General features: G+C 37.9%; 1 protein-coding gene across 4 annotated transcripts in view; it reads left to right on the forward strand.

Moving 5' to 3' along the window:
• The window catches only part of LOC122712415 (phosphatase and actin regulator 4B), a 331,216-nt gene that overhangs the window by 27,626 nt on the left and 283,296 nt on the right, over positions 1-20,294 (forward strand). The window contains exon 1 of one of the 4 annotated variants that reach the window (XM_043932086.1): positions 8,030-9,312. The exons of the other annotated variants lie outside the window; for them this stretch is intronic. Coding sequence (XP_043788021.1) covers positions 9,279-9,312 — 34 coding nt within the window. The 5' untranslated portion in view covers positions 8,030-9,278. Of the gene's footprint in view, positions 1-8,029; positions 9,313-20,294 lie in introns of those variants that run through there. 4 annotated transcript variants of the gene reach the window in all.

The following is a 20,294-nucleotide window of genomic DNA, read 5'->3' on the forward strand; positions in this document are numbered from 1 at the left end:
TCCGACCGATAACTAAACTCCTCCTCCTCTTCCTCCCCCTTCTCGATGTGGCTGCACGATAACGGGAATAACATAATTAGTTTCGGTAATTATCAACGAGTTGTAGCGGCCTTCTCGTACACGGAATTAACGAATCCATATTATGGCATATTTATGGAGTAACGCTTGTATTTGCAGATCCAAACTCTCGAGATAAGAAGAAGAATACACATATCCGAGAATAGGATCTGAACTGTTTCTCTGTGGAGAACGTTAAGAGAAGAGAATTGCAATTAATCGGAATAAAAATCGGAACAATTATTGTTTCAATCGAAAAAATTCGTCGAAATATTTTTAATCTACTGATATCCGTATAAATGTCCTCTTTCTTTTTTAATATCATCATATCTCGATCGAATCTTAATTTATTCAATCCACTCGTAAAAATCTTTCGATTCGGATTTCAAATTCACCGCGTCTCGCGAACGATATCGATTTCTCGCAAGTAATATCGTCTGGAGAAGGAAACTCGTCGTCCGTTGAACGGTGTCGCGGCAACGCCTTTGCTACCAATAACCCTTCCTCCTTCTCCGTGGAAACTTGCGAGATACTTGTTTCATAAAGGCTATCGCCACGGTTGGTCGTTAAGAACCCCCCTATCCGATTACGATTGTTGCCAACGTCTTATGGCTTTATGATACCGCCGCTACTTTAAACTACTAATGCAATTTCGCGGTACAATGAACAATAGGATCAGTGGAAAGTTCGTACTATCCGATTGAACTCGGGCTAATTGGTGGAGAGTTAGCATCATCGATGTATCGTGTAGTCGGAGAGAGCCACGGATTTCTTGCTTTCGCCATTTTGGAACGCTTTCATCGGATTTGCATTGATATCTGTCTGAAAATTTATTAATAAAAATTTAATTCAACGAAGAATTTCTCTATCGATGACTTTTTTTTTAGCAAAAATTGTTAGAGTCTCCAAAATATATCGATAAAATTTCTGTCTGTGGAAAGATCAACAACAATTATTCTATAAGTATCTTGTCATCCTGTCCACTAAACGAATATCTTATTCAAAAAATGGCTACGTCGTAATTTCATTAAAAAAAAAAAAAAAAAAAATAGCATCCAAAGAGGCGTTTTAATCAAAGACGAGACAAGGAGATGATTCTCTAATCGATTGTCGTTATTTAGATTGGCAACGACGACGAGCAAACCGAAGAAATGGTCGACGACCAACCTTTAAGTCTTTGTTCTCGCGCGGAAAACCTGTCCACCTGACTGGTTTCTCCTTGCTTTTTCACGTGCTTCTGTATTGTCTCTCCGTACACAGAAACGGAAAACACACGGTGTCACGTGCGGCATAGTGAATGGACACGAACGTTCATTGAATAGTTAAGATCTGGTGGTGGCGCGCTTCCGCTGGTAACGACGACGACGCGGGCTTTGTTCCTTTCGTCGAGGTAGGCTCTCTCGTTTTTTCCTACCTGGAAAAAATCGAAGTCGAGGTATTTTACGAAGCTCTGTTGATATCTCTTCGAAAAAATTGACTATCGATTTCACGTTTATCTGATGTATTATGGAAAGCTGGATTAACGAGAACTTTTTTTTTTTTTTTTTTGGAAAAAAATTTGAAAAATTGAAAGTACGAACTTCAAAGTGATGGCATTTTTTTTAAAATGATTTTTCTCTGTTGACGAAAAATTGGATTTCGTATTTTCAAACGTTTGGGCATTTTTTTTTTTTTTAACTTTTTTCTTCTTTCTTTTTTTTTTTTATTTTTTAAATAGAATAAATGGAGGTTTTTTTTTTTTTGAAAAGATGTTGAATTAACGCGTAATTAAAAGTAATTATGCGAATAATTTGATGGAATATTATATGGAATATTTTATGAAAATTTTATTTTTGTCAACAAGCATTTAGATTCATAGAAGATAACGTTAATGGAATTTAATTAAAAGAGACTTATCTTAATTAAAATGTTCTTATCTAATCATCTTCTTATATGCAAATGTATTTTTCATGTTCAAAATGTGTGACAAGTACTTACGTCGTAACGACATTGAAAGATTCTACGATGAGAAACAGAGTTATCAAAAGAGAGAGAGAAAAAAATAAATAAAAGAACAACTTTTTACCGACTATAATTGTAAAGAGTTATGAAAAATACGATTGCAGGAAGCCGCTCCAAAGTTGAAAAAGCGCGATGTAGAAAGAAAGAAAGAAAGAAAAAAAAGAATTGAAAGAGAAAAGAAATAAAAAGCGAAAGCAGGGGGAAAAAATTTTATGCTTCGAAATAAAACTTTTTGCCTACAGGAGGAAAAGCAAACAACAAAGTTGTAAAAATATCCCATTGATACGATAAAAATCTTCAAAATATTTTATATCACGTTACAACGCGACACTGTAATTTTCCGCAAAGGAACAATATACTCGCCCGTTCCAATCCCTCAAAAAGCAGCGGAAGCGGGCGACGATCCAATTAACCGAATTGCCGTAATAATCGTGGCGCGGAAACAACAAAATCCATTGGCCATCCGCGGAGAAACATCGCCCCGGTATTATATGCAGTAATTATCCCGAATTACGTAGCGTGTTTAGTTTCAGTTGATCCACGTCGCCATCAGAAATTGCGCGATGGGCCCGTTGCTGTCGTGCTGAACACGCTTGTTATTTGATCCAATGACGGCTCGTAAGCTTGGCCACCGTAATCGTCGTGAGAGCCGCCATTGTCCAGGATGGTTGGCCGATACGTTGCAAAGATTATTGCCCTTGGCACACATTCGTGCCTCGTTCAACACAAATTCAACCAGATCGCCTCCCTCGCCCCTGTTCGACGATCGTCTTCCAACTGTAATCGAGAAATGTGACCGGCTCGAGGGAAATGGCGCGTGAGACGATGCCGTTCCATTTTTTGTTAAGGAAAAATTTTGGTCTACTTGAAATTCGTTTTATCCATTTCTTCTCGTTAATCGCCAACAGAAGAAATTCGCTTGGTATAATAATCGATGATCTCAAATTTAAGAATTATTAAATTACAAAGCCTTTGGATTATTGTTTAATTTCTAAAAAAAAAAATTGCATTATTTCTCCAATCTGAAAATTAACACCAACAACTGCAACACGTGAATCTCAAAGAGATCGATGTACTTACGCATATTTGTACAAAGATTTACGTATTCTTAGAGCATATTTAACTCTCGAGCTTCTCTGCTATCAAGAGAAAGAAAAAAAAAAAATTGTATCATTTCTCCAATCTGAAAATTAACACCAACAACTGTAACACGTGAATCTCGAAGAGATCGATACACTTACGGATATGTGCACAAAAGTCTATGTATTCTTAGAGCATCCATATTTAGCTCTCGAGCTTCTCTGCTATCAGGAGAAGGAAAAAAAAAAAAAAAAAGAAGAAGATAGGAAAGGGGTTGCGTCCCATGATAAATCTAGTCGCGTGTCGGCCAGCCATCGATCCCTTAGCCACTGATCCATTGTCGTCTTGTGCCGGGTAATTCCTCGTGCAACAATTTCCCTTTTCTTCACCCTTCTTTTACTCGAAACGAAAAAGGATCCTCTTTCCTCGTCTCGTACGTGCTCCAGTCCGATCACGTTTCGCTCAACGGGCTGCTTTTCGACTTTCACGGCCACTTTTGGGATTCGAACGAGTCCCCGAATGCTTTGCCAATACTCTTTCGTCGATGTCGCGGATTTTTGTCGATCGAGATCCCTTTGGAATCGCTTGGGATTTGGAGCGCGATTGTCCCGCTATGTAATAATAAAGAAACGGGAATTGAATCGTTGGATCTGAGAGTTCCGGTGTCTTGAAGAATGATTCGAATCGGAAGTTAATCGAAAAGTGTATGCGTATTCTTCGATGCGGTCAATTGGTTTGGAGGAGTGGCGCGGAAGTTGTTGTTGGAAGGTGTGTATGTGTGTGTGTATACACTTTCAAAGAACGTTTGATGGTTCACCGCTCTCTTTAATTTCTTTACCGTTTAATAGAATGCGAATTGTGAATCCAGTGAAGGAATTATACATAGTATAAATATAGAGGAATTGTTATCTGTAATTGTAATCCTTTGTAGATTATAGAAGATTATAAAGATTCAATTCATCAAAGTAGAACTTTTGTTTAATGAATATAATGAATTTTTAATTTAAAGAGGAATTGTTATCTGTAATTGTAACTCTTTGTAGATCATAGAAGATTGTTCTAATTATTAAAAAGACTATTAAACTATTAAACTATTAAAAACTATTAAAAAGATTCAATTTATCAAAGTAGAATTTTTGTTTAATGAATATAATGAATTTTTAATTTAAAGAGAAATTGTTATTTGTAATTGTAACCTTTTGTAGATTATAGAAGATTCTTCTATATTATAAAGATTCTATTCATCTAACTTTTATTTAATGAGTATAATAAATTTTTAATTTAAAGAGGAATTGTTATCTGTAATTGTAACTCTTTGTAGATCATAGAAGATTCTTCTATATTATAAAGATTCAATTCATCAAAATAGAACTTTTCTTTAATGAGTATGATGAATTTTTAATTTAAAGAGGAATTGTTATTTGTAATTGTAACCCTTTGTAGATTATAGAAGATTCTTTTATATTATAAAAATTCAATTCATCAAAATAGAACTTTTTTAATGAGTATGATGAATTTTTAATTTAAAAAGAAATTGTTATCTGTAATTGTAACTCTTTGTAGATCACAGAAGATCTATATTATAAAGATTCAATTCAAAATAGAACTTTTATTTAATGAATATAATGAATTTTTAATTTCAAATGAGTTCAAGTAAAGTATAGTACACGTAAATTCGAATTTTCATATCGATGGTCGAAGGATGATTCGTAATGTCATACTTTTAAGATAGCGATCTTAGAAGCTCTGGTTAGAAGTTGAACGAAATATTCTAATCTGTCGCGAGATATTTGCGTAAGACCAAGGTGGATTTTCTGGTTGTTTCCTTTTTTGCATACCTGCTTGCATAATGCAAATATGGAAACAACGAAATAGTCGAAACGTTGTTATCTTCAAGATGACGCGTATCTAGGTGCATCTTGTTCCTCTTCTTTTCTCTTCTTCCATTGTATTTAATATCTTTTCTATTTTCTATCGACTCGTAACAATAAATAAAAATTTAATCAATAAGATCCCCCAATAATCGTATATTTATTTCTCCGTTTAATTTTTCTCCGTTTTCTCCCTCTTCCCGTTTTCGACCCTATTTAACTTCCTTGTTTGAATTATTATTTAAGAACTTTCAAAGGGAATTCTATTTACCGTTCTCTCGTTGTCGTTTCCACGCTCAAGGACGAGATTTATCGAACCTGGTAAAATGAGGTTATTGCAAGGCAACCGGTGTATTTGGATTTTGTGAGTGAGTGCAAAACAGATCACGATGCTCTAATTGAAAACGCTCCTTCTCTTATTCACAGCTTATTTCTTATTTCTTATTTAAGGACAATCGACGTTCTATTTTTAACATTTTCGTAAATTATATTTTCGTAAATTATATTTTATATTTTATTCCGATTCGTAAAATTTAAACTCGATTTTAACTTTTAATTACATTTTCAAAAATGTAAATAAATTTGAAATTACCTGATAATATCTGTAATTATTATTAAGAAATATTATTCGAATTATTCGAGCGTAGATTCCTTTCTAATAATCGATGGAATTATGAATGGGCGAACTCGTTAGAATATATTAGCAATTATGAATTACAAACGTGTTCAGCTATGCGACACGATTGGTATGAAAGGAAAAGCTCGACGCGATCAGATTATGAATTAATTTCGAAAGTGGTGCGTGCCCCGTACCATTGCCCGCTTGCTGTGTCGCAATTAATAACCGCCAAGATGTGCAATTATTATCGCACTCTGTTTCCACGAAAGTAAAGTAAAGTAAAGTAAAGTGACTATGAACACGCGTGGAATTTCCATATACATTCGCGGGTAAAACGAATTTGAATTTCGAAAAAAAAAAAAAAAAAAAGCTGTACTCGAACCCACAAAACCGGTTTTTGTGACACGGAATGACAATTATGGAGGAATCACGTCTGTCGCGTGACGGTGAAATTTATGTCATCGATGCGCGTACACGGTAATCGCGTCGTTGGAAGCAAACAATCGAATAATTTTACGGTGAATTAGTTTAAACCCTGGATAATTTCGACCTTCATCGTTGTAATTTCGTTCCTCGTTGTCGATCGATGAGTGATTCATTTAAAAAAAAAAAAAAGTTCTCGCAACAGGCTGCTATTTTCTTTTTTTCCATCTTATCGCAGCCAGAGTTATTATTAAACACGTTCCATCGATTCGATATGCCGAGCACGGCGTGCAATTCTTTGCGCCGTGGTATGCATCGAACTCGATTCGATATCGGTCCACGCGGAGCCGGGTCACGTGACGTCGACTGACTTCGACGTCGACTGACTTCGACGTCGACGAGAAGAATATCGATGAATAAGGTGATTTCGTAGCGTAGGCAAATGCATAATCTCGGTGAAAGGATTGTTGGTCTCAAGGTAGCCTATATCGGTGATAAGTAATTATCATAAAAACTGTGCAACTGCTCGTTCGAGTTGCGCGTGCCACGGATTGACGAGAATTCTAAAAATTTCGTCAGAGGGATTGATTATTTGGAAAATTCGTATCGAAAAGCGTACCCTCGTTCATCCATCCTCTATACGATCTTATTACAGTTCCATAACAATTCCAAACCCAGAAAAATTCTCCAAATGAGAATTCCAAAAGTTTCGTCAAAGGGATTAATTACTTGAAAAATTCGTATCGAAGAGCGTATCTTCGTTCATTCGTCCTCTATATATCGATCTTATGGCAGCTCCACAACAATTCCAAACCCAGAAAAATGAGAATTCCAAAAGTTTCGTCAAAGGAAATTAATTATTTGAAAAATTCGTATCGAAAAGCGTATCTTTGTTCATTCGTCCTCTATATATCGATCTTATGGCTCCACAAAGTTCCAAATCTAGAAAAATAAGAATTCCAAAAGTTAAGGGATTGATTATTTAAAAAATTCGAATCGAAAAGTGTATAACAATTCCACACCCAGAAAAATTCTCCAAATGAAATTCCAAAAATTTCATCAAAGGAAATTAATTACTTGAAAAATTCATATCGAAAAGCATATTTTCGTTCTCTATATATCGATCTTATGGCAGCTCCACAACAATTCCAAACCTAGAAAAATAAGAATTCCAAAAGTTAAGGAATTGATTATTTAAAAAATTCGAATCGAAAAGTGTATCTTTGTTCATTCCTTCTTTATACATCGATCTTATTACAGTTCCATAACAATTCCAAACCGAGAAAAATTCTCCAAATGAGAATTCCAAAAATTTCATCAAAGGGATTAGTTACTTGAAAAATTCGTATCTTCCATCCTCTATATATCGATCTTATAGCATAACTCCGTAACAATTCCAAACCCAAAGAAAAATTCTCCAATTTTACGAAACTTACGTTCCAATCGTCGACGAGAATCCTGCAACAAAATTCCATCTCAGAAAACATCGTGCAAAATATATATAGTTAATCAAAAGGAAAGAAATCCTCGGCTTCGACTCCAGAAATCAACTCGTCAATCCTCGAAATAAAATTGGACGGACACGCGACTATGTCTCGCGATCGGATCGATCGCCACGATCGAGATCCCACGACCTTCTTCCTCCCCGCGGCTCCGTCTGCGGGTCCCACGGCCTATTTGCGTCGGTTCGATCCCTATAGGTTGTGCCATCGATACCAGTCTATTCTCGGCCACGTACTACCACGACACACCATGGCCGGCTCGCTCGCTGCCAATCAACCGCCGCTCGGTTGGTCACAAAGCTTCTGCCTTCTACCTTTCCTTCCCGCGTAGGGGATAGTTCACGGGTGGATCGGCGTGGTGTCGGTATAATTGAGGTGACGGAAGCCCGGCAAGGTGCGGTGGCCACGTTCTTCAACGATGTAAACAGCTCTCCAGTATATCGGATACCGTTGACGAAGACGGGCCGTGCGCGGTTTCTCCACAATTTTTCCACGAGTTAAAGGGAACGCCTTCGTTCGATCGATGGATCGTCCACTACTCCCATTTTTATCCTGCAAATTTGGATTGTTTTTACGAGAGGTGTAACCGAGAGAGAGATTTCGTCGTCCGTTGGAATATTGTTGAATCGAAAGTGTGAAGAACGTAAAGGTGAATTTCGGTGAACTCGATGTGCAACGCTAAATGCGCCTGCGATGTGGAGCGATTGAACAGAGAACGTAGATTAAATAATCGTAATAAGTATGGTTTCGAAGGTGTGATTACCAACAGTTTGCGATATAAACTCGCGTTAGTGGAATATAACATCGGATTAGTTGGGTGGATCGATGGAAGCCTCGCACAGCGAGGCCTATGCACTGTCACGGTTCAAGTGCATCGTGCAAACAAACAAACGATACTTTCCTCCAATATCGTGGATAAAAACAACTGTTGTCACGGATCAATGAATGCTCATCGATCAATTAATCCTAAAACCGATTATCCTTAAAACCGAGAAACGCTCGTCATCGTTTAAGGAAGTTTGCACAAATCGTCCACTACCTGCAACGAATACACATACCTTCGACGCGTACGTCTGTCACGAGTGGTCATTAACTACTGTTCCACGAAGTTTCTCGAGAGACGTTGCTAGAGAGATTGATTACACCTGGAAACTTTCGTTCCGCTCCATCTCGTCGGAGAGGCCACGTGGATCGGCAGACGATCGAGAGAAGACAAAGGAACACGATCGTGAAAAGAATTTCTCTCCGCGACGAGCTCAATTTGGCCCGATCTGAAGCTTGACATCGAATGCTTGGAATAAGAGGAAGAGGAGAAAGAAAATTTCTTGTTTACAACGAGATCCTCGTCTCCCTCGACGGGATACGCAATAAAATCGGTGCTCGATGCAAATCCGGTTCGATTGTTGGCGAGATCGTTTCGTGAATATTCAACGGGGCGTGCGGTGAATCGATCGAGCGGAGGAGACTTGGGTGCCTCGGCGCTTCCTTGTTGCGAAGCGAGGAACGGTATCGCGTACGATGAGGAACGGTTCACCGGGCAACGTTCAGGGTCGGCCTTGCTGTTTCGCGTGACACCGTTCGTGGACAGACACGCTTCGTTCCGGACAACGGTGGACCCTGCTGTTTTCCTGCCCGGCTGAATATCGGTGAACGGTGTCGAGATAACGGCCGATGACACCGTTTTGCTGATATACCGTCGATATCGTGGTTGCGCTGCTTGGTGAGATGAGCTTGTTGCGATTCGGCCCTTTCAAGGATGGTATGTGTCCATTTTGATTTGCTTCTTCACACACACGTGACAGATTAATCATTCTTTTCTATTGCAAATTCTTCTTATTATTATTTCGAGATCGAGTATAGATTTATATTTTAATCGATAAAATATTTCGTTATTATAGACACAGCGTTGTAATAATTGATTAAGTATTTAATCTGTATGAGCATGTTTTTAGAAAATATATCTTTGATCTCTCGGGAATGCAGAATTTAATTAATAAAACGAATTAAATTTATGTACGTATGTCATTAGTTGAAATAGTTGTGGATTGATGAGAGTTTAATTTCTTTCTACTCTCGTTTTCACGAGGATAGTTTATTCGTTTATTGCGTTTAAATTGTTTTTATTTAAAAGAAAAAAAGTTCTGTCTCCTTTCTTCGCGATAACGCGAGGAAACCTCGTCCCGATTTATCGATAAACGATTGTCCATCGTGCAACGGAATGAATACAAAGGATTTTTTTTTTACATAACGTCGTACGGCGTCATCGATGGGTAAGCAAAAGTAACAAACAACTCGATTATCTCGCGTAGCTATTGTCAGAAATGCCGATTTGTCGACGTCGAAGATATCTGTTTTTCGCTCTTCTCTTCTTCTTCTTCTTCTTCTTCTGTTTCTTTTTTTCTTCTTCTTTTTTTAATTCAAATGACAAATTCGTGACATCTCTTAAAAAGTATCCCTTTGTGGAGCGAATTCTGTTTTCTGCCGATTTCATTAACGAATCGTTGAAAGTCATTCAAATTATTTGGATCGTGGAAATCCATTAGTCCGATTGCATGGATCGCGACCACGTGCCGCGGAGAGAGATACGCGTGTCGCGAATTAATTCGTCGGGCGAACGAATCGTTGAAGTAGACACGCGCGATTTATCGATGCCTTCACTACCTGGAATCGGTTGTGTACGTTTGCGCGTCATGTTGGAATGTGACGAGATTAAAAGCGATATTTCGCGTGTGAGAATGTCGGTTATTTCGTTTCGTCGATAATGAACATTTCTGGAAATTTTTCCTTTCAATTCTCTTCCATCGAGCAATGTTTTAAATATTTCGTTTAATCGAACGAATCGTGTAATGTAATAATTTCTTTAGAAATTGGACTTTAACAAGTCACGCTTTATCTTATAGTAATTATACGTAATTATATTCTTTTAGAATTAAATTTATATTACTATTTATTTATTTATCAGAAATTCAAACGATATTTTATTATCGTATATATTTTCTAATAAAAAAATTTGATTAACGCACAAATCGTGTAATGTAATAGGAACATCGATTTATATCTTTTGAAACTTTAGGAATTGGACTTTAACAAATTTATTTATCAGAAATTCAAACGATAGTTTATTATCGTGTGTATTTTCTAATAAAACTAAAAAGAAAAAAAATTCGATTAACCTACACTGTTTGCACAAATCATGTAATGTAATAAGAACGTAGATAATTTCGATTCGTATCTTTTCAAACTTTAGAAATTAGACTTTATTTATTTTATACGTAACTATATTCCTTTAGAATTAAATTTATACCATTATTTATTATTAGAAATTCAAACGATACTTTATTAATCGCATCGTGACGACAAAAAAGAAAAAAAATTCGATCAACGTGCATTGCTTGCACAAAGGAAAAATTGCATAAAAATAATATTTATTCGTGAAATTACTATTGCGTGCCTCTTCAAGTACAGATATTCACGTTGAATATCGCTCTCGATGCTTATTACAGCCACTTACAAATACAGTAATGGATATAAAACGATCGAGTATTGTCGTTTCGATCGTAACGATTGTTTCATCATCATACATACATATATATATATATATAAATTCTTAATACGTGGAATAAATGGAAGGTCGGATAATCGAGAAACCATAAAACGGAACCTCCTCGTTAATAGGAAGGGGGGGTGGTTCCGCGATACATCGAGCTTGGCAATGCAAAAATACGTGACGCGCATAAAGGATCAAATAAAAACGGGGAAGCTAGTTATCGCGAAATGTATACAATACTACACAAAGTATCGCATTTGCGAAATTGCTGATGTAAATATCCATTACGCTGTTATCTCGAGAATCGCGATTACGCTGGAAAAATGAAACGATTCAATCTTTGCTTACTGATCATGTGCCAACGATGCGTGCGTGCTCTGTCAGTTGTCTGTGTTGTGTGTGCATCCGAAAATATTTAATTTTGATGAATATAAACCGATATTATCGAAAATATATTTGAATATATTGGTTTTTTTTTTTTTTTGTGATTTAAGTTTTTAGAAAATTTCTTTAAGTTCGATCATCGAATCACTTCGTCGAAAACGTTTTTCCATTCAATAATTTCACACTCGATTCGAGACATCGAGATAATGAAATACAAATGATATTGTTGATACAAATAAGATCGTAAAGCACGAATTAAGAGGCGTGCAAGAGAGATAAGGGTTGAGAAGAGAGTCGCTTCTCTCGACGAGGAGCATTCTTTTGTGCATCGAGTTGGCGGCGACCCACACGCAAAGCATTTGGGTCATCGATTGAACAGATAGGGGGAAGGGATAACGCTTCGTGTAACCTTCAAAAATTCGAGGAAGACGAATCGTCCGGAGAAATCGGTTTGAATTAATGCCGCGTAATTATCACTCGCGAAAAACTTTTAATAGATCATAAAACTTTTCAATATGCCCCTCCCTCTCGAAACTTTCCACTTGTACATCTTGCTCGACTCTTTTGCTCTTTTCCTTCTCTCTCGAGGCTTCTTCGTATCTTATTTCTGGAAACGAAGATTCAAATTAATAATCGCTTTTAAAATATCTTTCATCCAAAAATTTCCATTGCTATTTTTTTTTTTTTTATTTAACAGAGATACAATTTTACAATTCGACAAATTAAAATTAATTTGACTTTTAAATTTCAACACACTTTTAAATACGATTTCTAAATTTTCAAAATCTCCAGATACATTTCTCTTATCTAGAATTCAAGATTCGTATCACTTTTAATTAATCTGAAATAAAATTCCAAACGCATCGACGATCAAACTCTTCTCCAACGATCATCCACCCACAGGGATCGCAGAAATCCCAGAATGGAGATCCCAGAAAGCTTGGTCCCAAAACATTTTAAAGGATTACACAGGAATCCCTGTTACATCCGAGGCGGGCCCAATTTTCCACGTCGCGCAAGGCTAACTTCCGGCATAACTCGCGGAAGTGGCACTTTAAAGGACAAACATTCTCACGCTTCCGCCCGATTTCTTCTTCTTCTTCGTCGTCGCCTCGCTCCCTTTCGTCGTTTTTCCTTTCGTTTTCCATCCTTCGTTCGAGATGATAGCATATTCCGTGACGAACACGCGCGGACCGAACTCGGACACGGCGAGAAGGGAAACGGAGGGTGGAACGATTTTCTTCCTCGTGTGGAGGGTGACAGTCGTTACGTAACAATGAGTCGTCGCGGCGCCGCGAGAGACCATTCCAGACACGTTTCTCATTCTTCCTTTCTTTTTTTTTTTTTTTTTTACTTTCCCTCTTTTTCTCCCGTTGTGAAATTGCAAGTACGTACAATCTTGTTCTTGAAATCGTTCGTTGTATTAATTATTAGACGATTGGAAAAGAAGGCGTGTTGGTTTTATTCTCCGTCCGAACATAGATTATATTTATATTTATATGTATATTTATTCACATTAGTAGTGAATAATCACATTTAGTGTGAAGAGTTAGTAGAAAATTTATGTGTATATTTATTTACATTAAGTAATCAAAGAGTTAGTGAAGATCGTCGAATTCAAATATTGGATAAATTTTCACTAGATTTAGAATACTTCGTCAAATTATCTTAACGAAGATTTAAGGAATTGCTTTATTGGACGAATCCAAGAAACGGAGTTATTACGCGAACGCAAGTTTCTTTCTTCAATAATCTGACTCGATTCGAACGTCTTGCGTAAGAGCAGCAAATGTCTTGATGTATATATCGTCTACCGGACCGGAAGATTTTCTTTCCTCCCTTCCGCCGGATGGATGCACGCTTGGATGCTTGCTCGTAATGTTGGTTACACGGGGGTGAATTTTAAAGGAAGCGTCTGGAAGGAAGGATCTCGGGATGGATATTTCGGGCATGGAAGTAGGTTAAAGTGGGTTAGAGTGTTGTGCAAAGAGACTGTTTTGTTATTCGACGGAGATTGAGTTCGTGGTAAAGTACCACATTTATCGAAGAGAAAAATTCTCTATCTTTTGTCATCGGATCTTTCCCGATTCTGTATTCTCGTCTATTTATTCGAGCAATTGAGATTTATTTTCAAAGAATTTATCTTTAATTTTTTTTTTTTATATATGAATTTCGATGACAGAAACGAATCAATTTTTTCTTTTTTTTAGACGAGCCAGGATTTTTCGAATTAATATTTGTGCACGTTGTTGTTATTATTATTATTTTTCTCGAATTTTTCCGCGCGCACAATTATACGATTATGAAATAATTTTTACGAAGAATAATTTTTACAAGATTAATTATCCTTTGTTTGATTAATTATTTAATCTAAATCCTCTTCGTAACGCGAGAATTTAATTTGCAATTAAATAAGTTTGGGACGAATTCCATTTTTTTCTCTCTCTCTTTCTCTCTATTGTACTCTATTGTAAAGGCTCTCGCTGCCTGTTTCCGGTCGCGTGGCGAATTTCACATGGAACAACTTCCGCCCTTTCATCCCGCCGGATGGATTCACCTTCGCTTCTCTAGTATTCACGCCACTCTCTCGCGCGATCGTGAAAGTTTGATCGCGTTACGCGCTTGTGTCGCTCGCATATTGAAGCGAGGGAGGAAGGGGTCGTGAAAAATACGTGCAAAGTGTTTGCCAAGATTCGGTGTGGGTTGTACAGGAGTGCAAGTATCGCCGATGGAAAAGTTGAAAGTCGGAGGAAAGGAAGGGGGGCGTGGATGGATTTTTCCGCCCCTCTACGATCCTCTTCTATTATTTCTTTTCTTCTTATTTCTTTTCTTATTCCATTCCATGTGAACTACGTTTTTCACGCGTGCAAAATTATTTTTTATGGTTTTTTTTTTTTTTTTATGAGCAAATACAAACGATAACACCTAAATTTTTTTTACGATTTTTAAGATCACGATAATTCATTCGTATTTTTTTATAAATTAAACGAAGAAATATACTTTATATAATACGCTTTACGACGAGGTAAAATAACGCCATCGTGCTATTGCATATTCGTTCGTTTATACGAAAGGGGACGAAAAGAGCCGAGGAATAATCGGAAGAAAGAAAATTCCTATGCGTTCTATCGCTACTATTTACACAGTCCACGCTTTTAAAAGTAATATCGAAGACACGCACCCTCATGCCTTTATTTTCAATCTCTAAGCATCTTTATTTTTACCAAGTTTCAACGGATCATCATCATACTTCCCCCCCTCCCCCCGATAAACGCGCGAGATCGATCCTCACCGTCTCTAAATATATTTTTAGCCGATGTCGATATCGGCGGCCAAGGGCGGAATCGTTTATCATTGACATTAGCTGTCAGCCACGGGGTTTATATACGCGCATAATCGAATATCCCTATATCCCTATATCCGTGCCACGGATAATTACGATATTGCATCGATCTTCTTGCCGAAAGAAAATCATCGGCTCTCCGTACGTATCGTATCCTTCTATATTTAACGTTCGATCTCCATTTTAAAATCTCCTCCCTTCCCCCTTCGATCGCCCCCCGTCCTCCTCGTTTTGAAATTTAAATTTGCCCGCCGTTCCAGACAGCATACCGCGAAGATTCGAATCTTCGTTGAGGAGGATCATCATCGTGATCCAATTTTTCCACGAAAAATGGGAAAACACGTTGGAAAATTGGTCGAATAATAATTGAAGAATGACGAATTGCAAGATAGTGATTCAAATGTTGATTCATGAACGATTCATTTTTTTGAAAAAGTTTCGCGGGGAGGAAAATGGGCGAACTGATTGCGTTCGACGGCCTCGGCAATGGACGTTCTTCGACCTCCTATTCGCCAATATTTATTTTACGAGAGAAGGGAAACAGGTTCGAGTAGGGCACGAGTAGCGGGGGGGGGGGTAATACCGTCGACGAAACTATTTCAATAACAGGTCGGCTCTCACCCCCTGCCGGAAATGGCAAGATTGGTCTCGCCTGTTTCTCCTTATTTTCTATCGTTTTTGTTTCCTTCTGCCCTTTGTATTACGACCGGCGAAACGTTCTGGATACGTTTCCCTTTCTCTGCAAAGGAAGGAAGGGAAGAAAAAAGGGTTTGTTCCCTTTCGACGAAAATATTCGGAACTGTTCGGAAGAGACTTTTATTAATTCTTGATCCTTTTTCCACGAAGAAAGAATATTATTCCATATAATATTTTATGCAACGTATAATTCTAGAATTTGTGGGATGCTCGTTGATGTTTCCAGGCTCGAAAAACCGCGACCGGTTTCACCGTGATGAAAAACAGAGCGTGTAACCACGAGCGTGTCGTCCCCCGTCGTCTCTAAGAACCATGAAATTTATTATCGGCCTCCTCGTTGAACCGATTATTGATGCCGATGACTTAAAGCTAGCGCCATCCTCTCGGATTTATCCAATGTTATCGCTCATCGAACGGGGGCATTACCGTGAAATCGTGCGTAAACGATCCTCGCTTTCCATCCACCGATAATTTCGCTCTCCTTTCGAGAAACTTCTTCTTTTTTTTTTTTTCTTTTCTTCTCTTCCCCCTCTCTTTCGCGCTAAAACAAGAGCGAGCGACGGGAGAAGGGAGCAATTTAAAAAAAGAAAAATCCATCTCTCTGCCGTAAATAGCCTCTATGAGATGGAATTGATTCATAGCGCACCTTCGATAATCGATTTTGCCGATCGTTCTAGCGATATCGAACTTTCGTTCGAATTTATCGGGAAATTATCGAGAAACTTAAATTCGAGTATTGAAATTCTTTATCCTCTGTAAAAGAATATCATATCGGTATTGTGAATATCTTTCCTTTCTAAGATGAAAAATAAAGAAAGATATTTTCTCGATCACTTCTCTTCCGATTATTTCGAAGGACGCGAATTATTCGTCATTGAATACCGTCATTGAATCGACGAAGGAAAATTCATCGAAAAATACTTTTAAATGTGTTCACGTGGACATGTTTGGATAAAATCGCGCGAGAAAGAAAATCCTTGTTTTCGGGACGAATGGTGCAATCCATCATGGGAGCAGGGGTGCAGTTAGACGTTGAAGTTACGCGACTATTAATTATCTACGAGATCGCAACGATATGAATATCGATCGTATACATCGTCCTCTCTTACTTACGCACTCTTACACCCTCGAAATAGCGTTTTACTTCGGCCTCTCCTTCTCTTCGGCTTCTCATTCTTCCATTACCGCTTCAAGCGAAACTATTAATTACGGGGCATTTATCGTAACGATTGTACGATAGGAGGGTGGCGCGTTCGAGGCGGCGTTTGAAAAGTGTTTGAAAATTGCAAATCGCAAGACGGCTGCACGCCGTTTCCCTCTCTCTCTCTCTCTCGTGAGCAAAAACTTTGATCGATTCGTGGTAGAAGCGAGAGGATAATTGGACGTTCTTCTCTCCAGTTTTTATTTTTAATCGAATACTTTTATCGCGCGTGAAAGAAATTGGCGTAGTTTGATACTACGTACAATTCGATACGAAGGCAATTTGAAGCATGGTTCGATATCGATCGAGGTGACATTTATTTAAACGTACGGAATTGAAATTACACATGCGATACAAATGGAAGAAAAATTATTACGTTCAAATATGTGAAAATATATCGCGAATTTCGAACAGTTTCCAAATTCCATCGAAGAATCGCGAAACATTTTCACAACTGTTAATAACGGATCGATAACGGATCTATACGTCGATAATTAATTAATTAATCAAGAAAAATTACTCATCGAGATATGTAAAAATATATCGCAAATATCATTAAAATTTCGAACAGTTTCCAAATTCAATCGAAGAATCGCGAAACATTTTCACAACTATTAACGGATCGATAACGGATCGATACGTCGTTAATTAATTAATTAATCAAGAAAAATTACTCGTCCAGATATGTAAAAATATATCGCGAATATCGTCAAAATTTCGAAAAGTTTTCAAATTCCAGCGAAGAATCGCGAAACATTTTCACAACTAACGGATCGATAACGGATCGATACATCGTTAATTAATTAATTAATCAAGGAAAATTACTCATCGAGATAAAATAGTAAAATATAGTAAATATATATAATATAATAAAGATAAATAATAAAGAGTAAAAATATATCGCGAATACGTCAAAATTTCGAAGAGTTTCCAAATTCCATCGAAGAATCGCGAAACGTTTTCGCAACCGTTAATAACGGATCGATACGTCGTTAATTAATTAATTGATCATGGAAGTTTCATGGAAGTTCGTTGAATAGGCGATAAGCACGATAAGCGGAGAAACGGAATGATTACGGAACGGATCGCGTAATATTCCCCCCCTAACTGTCGCTGCTTTCCTTTTATTATTAACTCACCCCCTGCATCACGTTTGATGTTCTCTTACAACGATGTAATTTATCTCGTTGCCGTTCCGCGGGAACAACCGCGCCGTTTCATTGACATGCAAAGCGAAACCTCGTGCTTTCTTTATTTTAGACCGACCTAGAGTTGCGCGAGTTATTTCAAACCGGTTGCCACATAACGCGCGGTGCCGCGCGCGCTTCTTGTGTCGCATTCCACTCGATCGTTATGCACTCGTAACCTTCTCTATGGTCACTCTGTCGCAATCGACAGTTGCACCAGCCAGAGAAATTTCGCGATTGCTGTTATACGCAAATTACGTCGTTACGCTCTGTTGTGATTCCTCCATCTCTCTCTCTCTCTCTCTCTCTCTCGTGGTTCGTCCTCATTTCAATTTTCGAATTTTCATTCTTCCTTCTTTTTTCTTCGTGATCTGTTTCATCTTTTATCTTTCAATTACAATTTCGAAACAACGAAATACTTTTCTCGATACTCGAGTATTCATCCAAATCTCTTTCCATAATCAAATTTCTTTCCATAAAATTTCATCCAAATCGATTCCTGTAACGCCTCCGTCTATCATAATTTCCGTTCACGCCGATAGAACATCTGATCGAGTGTGATGATTTTCCCAAAAATCTACGAACGAACAAAGCGCGTTTACTTAATCGAACAATTATAGGGCAAGAGGTATATTATAATTAGAATTTTTTTAATTTCGACCGTTATTGTCGATCGCTTTGATCTTCGAAGTGAGGATCAATTATAGCTATCAAACGATGATACGAGCTCCGTCTTTTAGCTGTTACCTTCGTCGCGAGAGAAGAAGAAGAAGAAGAAGAAGAAGAGGAGGAAGAAGAAGAAGAGGAAGGAGTCGCGGTTGAGGGCTGTGAGCAGGTTCACATTTCGTTCTTTAATTATTCAGGCACGACCTCGCGAAACGGGTATCTCGGGATCGGGAGAAGGTGTATATACGTTCTAATAGAAACTACTCGGCGTTCGTTGCCCCTACGGTCGAGTGATGCCTGGTAAAAACATTCGAGTGCACGTTTCCTGCCTGATATTGCGAATCATTGCGAAACCCTGTGTCCGCTTATAATTTCACCGACCACGATCTTACGAATCGTTTAATTTGTTCGCGAGCAAAATCACTTTGACAATGATTATGGAAATTTGGCGTCACAGGGTCGCTTGTCTTGTGGAAAAATTTTTTTTGAATCGAAAGAAGAAATCCTTGTTGCGTTCTTTTGAGCGTCTTGCTCGGTGTCGTGTGTAATATACGAGAGATTTTATTTTTTCGATCCGTCAATCGACCAATGATACGAAATATATATTATTAGAAAACGATCTTCGCTCCATCTTATAATAGAATGTCGATAAATTTCTCTTTATATCTCGTCCCTAATCAGTCGATATGAAAATCGGTGAAAAGCCGATTCGAGGAGAAATTTTTATCGAGGGAAAGAAACATCGATCGAATTCTTTTTTTTTTTTCTTTCTTAAGCTACTTTACAGTAGCCTCTTACTCCTATTATCGATACAACCGCGCTATCGATTTCACGAAACGGAGACAAGAAATTGGCGATGCCATTTCCCGGAACACGCTTTATGCTTCTTCTTCTCTCACTTTTCTCTAGAGGGGAAATGGAGAGATTCGCTGATTCGGGTCAGCTTCGGTGTTTTGTTGGGGGAAAAAAAGGAAAAGGAAGATGATATTTCGCGTTTAATCGCGCGATAATCGAAGGGAAACGGAGGAGAAATTCTCGCGACGGCTTCTCCACCGCAGCGCCTCCTCTCGAAACTATCTCGATGGTCGGTGGCGGTTAGCAAACTAATCCTTTCACGCAATTTGCTCGACAGACGGCCGCCTGCCCCCTTGGAAAGTTCCAGATATCCGCGCGAAGACGTTCCATCGGGAAACGCTTTGCATTCGTTTCGTTGCGTTTCGCTGGAATCGCAAAGTCCGGGAATATTTCGGTGTTTCGAGGAAATAGCATCCTCTCTCTTTCTATGTCTCTCTATCTCTCTTCGCTGTTAGGAAAATTGGTAAAAGGAAATCTCGAGTCTTGTTGCTTGTTTCTTTCAGATTTCTCGTTCGTGTACTATGATCGGTATGCATCGGTGCAAATTCACTCAAGTAATTCCTCTAATTGATCGAATAAGATTAAATTAACCTTCGATGGGGAATCGATAATTGTTTGGATGTTTATCGAAGAATGTAATGTAATTAAAGGGAATATTTAAAAAATTCCTTCGATTTGTCATTTCCTCGACTTTCTTCTCGAAGAATCACTTTGATTACAATCAATTTTACATAACACGATCACTCACTTCTTTAAATATATATATATATATAATCATCTTCAAACACAACACAACAAAACTTCAAAATTAAATAAAACGAACAAAGAACATAGAACGTGACATCTAATAGAGAACTTATTA

Source organism: Apis laboriosa, unplaced genomic scaffold (assembly GCF_014066325.1).
Source record: "Apis laboriosa isolate Shangri-la unplaced genomic scaffold, ASM1406632v1 scaffold1_cov151, whole genome shotgun sequence".
In the NCBI taxonomy this organism is placed as follows: domain Eukaryota; kingdom Metazoa; phylum Arthropoda; class Insecta; order Hymenoptera; family Apidae; genus Apis; species Apis laboriosa.